We start from the raw sequence: 8,491 nt of genomic DNA, 5'->3' as shown, positions 1-8,491 counted from the left end.
AAAATACAATAGTATGTGTTATATGTTGCAAGAAATTATATATTCTTTTTCCAATTGGCGTAATTTAAAGATTTGATTTCATTTTTTTTAATACATGCAACACATACGTACTACTGAGGGGTAATTTAATAATAAAAAGTTAACAAAATATTACCACTTGAATTATATTATTTATGTAACGGTTTTTTTTAGTTTATGTAAAGTACAGTTTTTTATGGAAGGTACATGAACACTTGGTGCCTTTTTTTTACCTTTTTTTAAAAAGGTAATTTTGTATATTACCTCGATGCGTGCTTTTTAACGATATCACTTGCCGAGATCGCAACTATAGCACTTGGTGGGTCTTTCATGTTAAGACAATTCTTCAATACCGCGCGTCAAATTCAAAATTAGTTCATTACGTTGAATATTGGGATACCAAAAAATGGATATTGGATACCAAAAGTAAATTACCAATACATAATTACGGATTCAACCGGATTGATCGTATGTTTCATTTTTATGCACATTGGATGAGATACAGAAAGTAAATAACCAATCCATAATTACTGATTCAAGCGAATTACTTAGATAGAAAAGAATTTAAAAAATTCAAAAACTTGATTCGACATCACTTCAATGAATAATTTTCAACATTTTTCAATAATTTCTCGTTTACTGAAATATGTATATACGATTAATGCTGAGCGAAGACTCGAAATGGTAAATAAAGCAATAATTGTGTCTAGCAGTAGGGACGAATTTTAGAATTGGAAAGAGATGAAAAACGGGTTGTACATCGGTTAAGGGGATGCTGGAGTGACGATGGAAGTTAATCAAGGTCGATAGTACTGACTTTTAAATTCCAAATTCGACAATAGTGACATCTTTCATTCATTTCTTATACTTATTATATGTATATCTTTGTGTCTCGCTCAAACGCATTCATCTGTCCTTATCTAACATATTGCAACGCCATCTCTTAGAAAGAGATCAACTAAAATACTGCTTGGTTTCATGGCTAAACAGTCTAAATTAGGGATGGGCGATGTTGGGAAAAAGATCGATGCTAAATTAATCGATGTTTGAATCCATCGATGTTGGGTAATCTATTATTTATCAAAAATATCGATTAATCGGTTATTTTGAAAGAAGTATTTTTTAATTGTAGAAATGACTTTATAAGAGATGATTTTATAAAGGAATAATGCAAATTAATGAATACATTTTATTTTATTTTTGTCTCTCTCTCTCTCTCTCTCTCTCCCTCTCTCCCTCTGATAAAATAATTTCTCAGGTTTCAGTTTTCCGAAATGCGGTGCACTTGTAGGTTGATGCTGAAACTATAAATAATTTTCAGAAAAATTATACTATTGTTGCTAATGCATGCTTTTACAACAAATCATAAATGCAGACATTGTTTAATGAACGTATAGTATTTTGGTTAAAGGAAATAATATGTTTTCAAGGAAATAGTTCAAGATGGAAAGTTCTGTTTAATTGGAAGTAATGCATACATAACATTTTCAACTATTTTACATACGCATCTTACACAATACGCAATTAAACATTTAAATAAAATAAATATTTGTAAACCAAGGGATAATCTTGTAATAAAACATAAATCTCACTTTCAATAAGAAGAATAAACAAATTAAAAGCAAAAATAAACAAAACAGAACAGACAAGTATCAAAATCACAGTACAGTACAAAATCACAGAGTAGAGACAAGTAAAATCATTCCATTGTGATTTGTGACACGACCTTATTAGATGAAAAATAATTTTTTTAAAAAATACCGATGTTTAACATAAAAAATCGATGCATCGATGCATCGCTGAGAAGAACATCAAGTAGATTAATCGATTACTCGAAAAAAACTATCAGCCATTTCGATTAATCGGCAAACATCGCCCATCCCTACTGTATTCGTCTATTTATTCTACATGTGCTCCTCCCCTAATTTCGAGCATATAACGTGCATATAATTTTTTCACGAAGTAAATGTTTGGTGAGCTGATAGCACCCTTACGGAAAAAACTCTGAAAATTTCAGTGTTTATACTCAAATTGGAGTGTAAACCCCAAATTTTGGGAGTTTACTCTGAAATTTGAGTGTTTACACTTAAATTGTGAGTGTTTACACTCAAACATTGAGTATGTACACTCAAAGATTGAGCGTTTACAACGTTCACAATCAAGTTTAAGTTTACACACTAAACACACATCTAAAGGTTATCCTCAACACTTGGGTATAAGCACAACATGCTTTACTATTCTACTACTATATGTATCACGAAATAATCACTAAGTCTTTTACACGCCCTACAGTAATCATTTTATATAGATTATAATCTATGATGACGTTATTTATTACAGTGATAAATCAATTCAACTTACAATAATTTCATTAATATTAACAATAAGAAGCTGAAATCATAACACAATATTAATATAACATGAAAGCATATAAGAAAGTAGTTGTAAAAAAATTACCCCCACTCCTTTTATTTTTTCTAACTTCTGCGGCGTATTTGCCGGAGTTATCCTAATATGTGTTATTATGTATGTAGCGCTCGCCAAATATGTAAATAATATTACATGTGATTTAATTACACATTATTATATGTGTGTAAAAATCTTGTAATATACAATATAAATTGTATAATTTCATAAGTGGTGATATCTAGTTAGACGAGATGACAAGAGAGAAAAATAAATTATTAAAGTTTTTATGTTTTACTTTCAATGTTATGTTATCATTCTTTACGAATCTATTAATTATTGTACACATTTTAATTACATCTTTTAAAATATCGAATAAAATTTTCAGCTCGATCTATTAATTTATCACCGTATTTGTCTCTCTCTCTCTCTCTCTCTCTGCAAGTTACATTCGATATAGATTTATTCGATTCTGTCCAACTCCATTCAATGCCAGAAGGCATCTCAAAGGATTTCTCAAAGTAACATATTGATATACTTACATTTAACATGTTTGTAATGATGTGTTGGTTAAATTTGCACGTCATCGATGATTCTTTCGAGATACGTACGCATTGTGCATATGTATTATATTTGAAGGCATTGCGTCAATTCGCATTTATGATTGAATGAAAGAGTGAACCATGTAATTTTCTAATATCTTATTTCGCACACATTACGTCTTAAAAATTAAAAATATTTTATTTTATTCAGAGAATTGATCAAGGAAGGATATTCTTGGAATAATTTTGATATTTCTGAGATATATTCTATTTGACAATGAGATAGTATACGTATATATCGATTCAAAGATTCTTTGATATACCTGTATAATAATAAATAAATGTATCTCGAGTCCAATGTGGATTTCGACTTGTCGTACATAATTAAATGCACGATCCTTTTCATATATACAATATATTGTACAAGTATAAAATAATCTAATTGTAAGTAAAGAGTAGGGGTGGGATGTGATGGAGTAAAAAACTAAGAAAAAAAACATTCGTACAATTGCTTTTAAGCGGCTTTATTGATTCTGGGTCTAATGGAATGTAAGTGCGGAGTTATCGAAACGAATGAGAAAGGGATGAAGAGAATGAACCGCGGAGAAACAGAAATCCGTGGTTGATTTTCGGATAAGATTTCGTAGGCGTTGATCATTGGTCGATCGATTCCGTGAAGTGTGTCGATGGAAATTGGTCCTTAATCTCCTGAATGCCTGGTCTCCTCCGATGTTTAGACGATTAGGCCAGTCGCGTAGCTCTTATACGCGTACGGTAAGGCCGCCGGGTATGCCGAGTACGCGCTATAAGTCGGTAGGCTGTATGCGCTATAAGCTAACGGTGCGGAAACGATGGGAGCACTGTAGGATGTCACAAGCGGAGCGCCGATGATCGCCCCGGGTGCCGGTGCTGGCGCGGGCGCCGGTGCCGGCGCGGGCGCACCCAACGCGAATGCCAAAAAGCCCAACAGACACAACTGTAACGACAGTGACAATGTTGTAACGTTACGCAATGATATTAAGTTGCAAGTATTATAGTAGTACGACACTGCGTGAACTGTGTGTCAGTGGATGGTAATATATATAATAAAAGGTACTAATTTAAATTTATTCCTTTCTCTCCAGATATATCATAATAAATATTTATATCAAATAAATAATTGTACAACAGTTAATATTCCTCAATGACTTTCAACGACGTGTTAGAATTCTTTCGCGATGCGTATCTTTCTCGGAGATGGAAATGAATTTGCAATAGTTTTGTAAAAATTGCAAATGTATGAAGCAAAAATTAATTGTAGTTCAAGTGAATTAAAAATGTATAATATGAATTCTATATTTGTTTAATAAATCGAATTTTCCACTTTTAGAAAGTAGTAGTCTGGCCAATGTTTTAGTAATCGATAGAAAATAACAAATATACAAGTATGTGAACATACACAAACACGTGCACTAACGCGTTTCACATATCTGCTTTTCAACTTTTTCACTTGCTCAGTCATCATCTATAATTGATACCGCCATTTTTCATCAGGATAATTAAAAATAGGACAATATTGGCCGGACTCTTATTTATCGTTAATCCTAGAGACACTATAAGATGCAATTATAATAGATATTACAAGACTTGAAACTAAATACACATGTTGCACCCTGCAGTGTAGTATATGTATAATAACTGAAATTATAACGATCTTCTCGATAGAGACAGAGAAACAGAGACATCGGAAAATAAATAAATAAACGGATATATATAATACTATATGTAGATATAAATCTCGCTGAAATCTTAATTGACTTACCAGTTTGAACATCTTGGAGCTCGTATATGTCTGGGTTGCAGTCAGTACGATAATACTCGAAAATACGACATATCTCGTCTTATATAGGAGCAAGCAATCCCTCGGCCTCCATCTCCCTTCTCTCTTTTGCACGCGTTTTCTTAACGCACCTTCGAAGAGGGCGTCGCCTTGTCTCAAGCAGAAAACGAACGTGCGCTAAGCCGCGCGATTTCTTCTTTTTCCGTTTCTTCCTTCAGTCGCGGATGTCGACAACCAATGGAGCTTTGTTGCGCGGACATACATTAATATGGGGGGTAGGGACGCTCGTGATGATTCTTCAAGGTCCTCCATGACGGCCAGGCGTGGTCAGACTACTCTCCTTTTCTGTATCGGATGCCAACGGGAGTATATACGCTACAAGAGCTTCTCAACAAACAAACCTGTTATACATATATGTCACAAAAAGCGCTACCTGACTCATCTACGGTAAGTGATTAACAGGTGATAGCAATTTTTAATTAGATTAAATTTACAATCAGAGAATTTTCTATTTTACCAATAAATCTGTATATTAAATTTTATAATATTGCATACTCTCTCTCTCTCTCTCTCTCTCTCTCTCTCTCTCTCTACAAATAGATATCTCTTCTGAAAGAATTACACGGATTATATGATTAAAATATTTATATAATCTTATTTAATATAATTAATAAAATTTTTTACTAATTGTCTATGTTTAACAGATTTAAGGGCTCTGCTAGTATTATTGTAACAAGTATTACGTACAAAAGTTTCGAATCTTACGAATCTTAGAAATCAACAAGTTTCACGTAACGTACCGTTTTATTGCACGTTTATTAATTCTGTTTATTGTAAGTTTAACTCGTTGCAAAAAATATTTCTCAAGTGACAGTAATATATTGATTAACATATATAATCTAAAGATATCTCTTATTATATGTTAGATATAACTTATTATTCGACGTTATTAACAATAAGATAACCGTTATTTTACTTTTATGTATTTACATATTTACTCTTATCGAGTATTTTTGATACGTACAGCTTTGCAGATATTATCCGCCTATTCATCGATGTCCTTAGAAGGGACCTTTAAAAATTATTTTGCGACTTGATTAACGGTAGGACTCGTAGAAAAGCATTTCACGTACATTCACGCCTACATATCGATTTGATCGCTTCAGAGAAGCGGCCTCGCTTGCTTTGAGCCTTTGGCAAGCGTCATTTCCCGAACATTCACCTATAAACTTCAAATTTCTCTCTCTCTCTCTCTCTCTCTCTCTCTCTCTTCCTCGCTTTTTTCCTCCTTTTGTTCAATAAATACATTTTAGGGTAAACACCCTCGTCGAAAAATTTCAAGTTGATCGATAAAGGCGATCCTTCTTTTGTAACAATTACGTCAATTCATGTATGACGTCATTAAATTTTAGAAGAGACTATCTGAATATCGATCTCTGTACTTTTGTTTATATAAAGATATAGCAGTATGCGTGAGAATGTCAAGAGTAGTCAAGATGGAAGTGCACGTTTGCGTTATACGTAAAAAAATACAAGTTTATAATACATAAAAAATGCATGGCTTTGATATATATTAATTAATAATATATATCCATCTCTCACAATTATCCTCGCCAATATGTAACATCTCACGGATTTCAATTACTTATATTGTTATTTATTTTCTCCGATCTTGCCGATCAGCCTGTATTGTCAATGCATGGATTACTCAATTACTGCATGCAAAATTACGTAAAGGCACGTGTTGTCCAATTGACAAATACATTTCGACAATTACATTCGTGTTGGTGGGAGTCGAAGGAGAATCGAGATTAACCGTTTACCCTTGGTGTCTTTTAATGTCACGAGTGTAGGTGTCGATTCATTTTCGACAAGTTTTATCGAATCATTTTATGTGTTCGTATAGAGTTGTCGTAGGGAGCAAAACGAATTATCGTTTGTACATTTCGATTTCCTTTAAAGAGAGTTAAATCTATTATCAGTTTCGCGTATATTTATTTCTATTAATCTCTTAAATGCATCTTCCTCTAGCTTCTTTTATAACTTTACAAAATGAAATGTTATTAATTTCGTTAATTCGTAATTTTTTTTATACTAAATGTCGCGCGAATATTAACAGAAAATAAAAATTAATATAACATTGTCTATAATGTCTATATTATAAATATAAAGCACACATAAATGTAAATCTAGCTGCACTCTGCGTACGTGTGTTTCGTTGACAAAAGTCAAACGCTTAACGTGTTTTTGTTCTTGATATACGATATCCCGGATATTATCATATATCCAAGAAGCAAGTCAAAAAAAGCGAAAAATAAACTCTCTTAATTGCGTTATACGAATTAACTGTTAGCACATAATATAAAATATTATGCAAATGTACATACATATGTATAAATATAATATGTATACAAAGTATTTTACTGTGTATTGTGTGAACATCTTTAGTGCTGCCATTGACGCTATCATATCAGATTAATTAATTTATATGTAATATATAAAGCTCAATTGTATTTAAAAGAGGTTCAATTAAAGGCGGTAAAAAATATCTATATAACAAAAAAATTAATATCTTTTTTTATATTCTTGATGTGCTTCAGTTAACAGGATTTCATCAGACTAACCAAAAACAACATGACGTTTAACATATCATATCTCAAGAGAGAAAGATCGGTCGATCTATATAATTTCGAGTAGACGAGCATGTAGGGCCGATCAAGGCGGCGCGGCGCGGCGTTTCGCTGCACGCGGGTAGACTCGACGAACTTGAACTTGAGAAAAAATATGCAGGCATCGCCTTGAAGTTCTCTCCGTTGGCTGATGAGATCCGGTTGACTAAGCGGGAAAGAGGGGGACTGGAAACCAAAACAGGACTGACCGTATTGAGAAAATTATACTAGCAGAGGCCACGCGACGTCGACGATCTCGACTCTCTCTCTCTCTCTCTCTCTCTCTCTCTCTCTCTCTCTCTCTCTCTCTCTCTCTCTCTTTCACAGTTGTTTTTATCTCCTTGATTACGTCGTGACATAAATCGTTTGAAACACACACTCCTGTGTTAAGCGAATTAAATTCGTATAAAGTAATATACATATATTCTCGACTCTTTTTCGCTTTACTCCAAATCAGAAGGACTCTGTAAAAACGGAGGAGAATTTCTATAGATAAGATATGTATCTGTGTGTGTGTGCGTGTGTGTGTGTGTGTGTGTGTGTGTGTGTGTGTGTGTGTGTGTGTGTGTTTGTGTGTGTGTTTATTAGGAAATATTAAATAATCTTTTCCATAAATTTTTAACATGCTTGTACGTACGAGTATATTATATATATATATATATATATATACAGGGTGTCCGAAAAGTGTGGAAACGGTCGAATATCTCGAGAAATCAGATCAGAAATCTGAAAATATACGTATTCAATGTTTTCAAAAAAGCTATCTTTTGACATCTAACATGACCCCCCACCCCCACCCGTTGTGGGTGAAAGAGAGGGTAAGTTTAAAATTTTAAATGGGAACCCCCATTTTTTATTGCAGATTTCGCTTCTTCAGAAAAAGTTACATAAATTTTACCTATTACAAACATTTTTTTGATGACAGATGGCGGTGTAATCAGCGAAATTAAAAAATGAGTCTAAAACGTTTAAAATATCTCAAGAGATACTCAACGGAGCATATTCTTACCTTGGAGGTGGATAGGCGGGGAAGGTTT

General features: G+C 33.2%; 1 protein-coding gene across 1 annotated transcript; it reads right to left on the bottom strand.

Moving 5' to 3' along the window:
- Window positions 1-3,474: 3,474 nt before the first annotated feature.
- On the bottom strand, window positions 3,475-4,863 carry LOC108760536 (neuropeptide-like 3). The gene is made up of 2 exons (XM_018506552.1): window positions 4,768-4,863; window positions 3,475-3,942 (listed from the first exon to the last, which is right to left on the bottom strand). Exons 1-2 carry the CDS (start codon window positions 4,777-4,779, stop codon window positions 3,700-3,702), a joined length of 255 nt encoding a protein of 84 aa, XP_018362054.1. The 5' UTR covers window positions 4,780-4,863; the 3' UTR covers window positions 3,475-3,699.
- Between the last annotated feature and the right edge of the window lie 3,628 nt (window positions 4,864-8,491).

Source organism: Trachymyrmex cornetzi, unplaced genomic scaffold (assembly GCF_001594075.2).
Source record: "Trachymyrmex cornetzi isolate Tcor2-1 unplaced genomic scaffold, Tcor1.1 scaffold226, whole genome shotgun sequence".
Lineage (NCBI taxonomy): Eukaryota > Metazoa > Arthropoda > Insecta > Hymenoptera > Formicidae > Trachymyrmex > Trachymyrmex cornetzi.
Note: the sequence above shows the minus strand (reverse complement) of the source record. Positions and strands in the feature narration are given on the sequence as shown.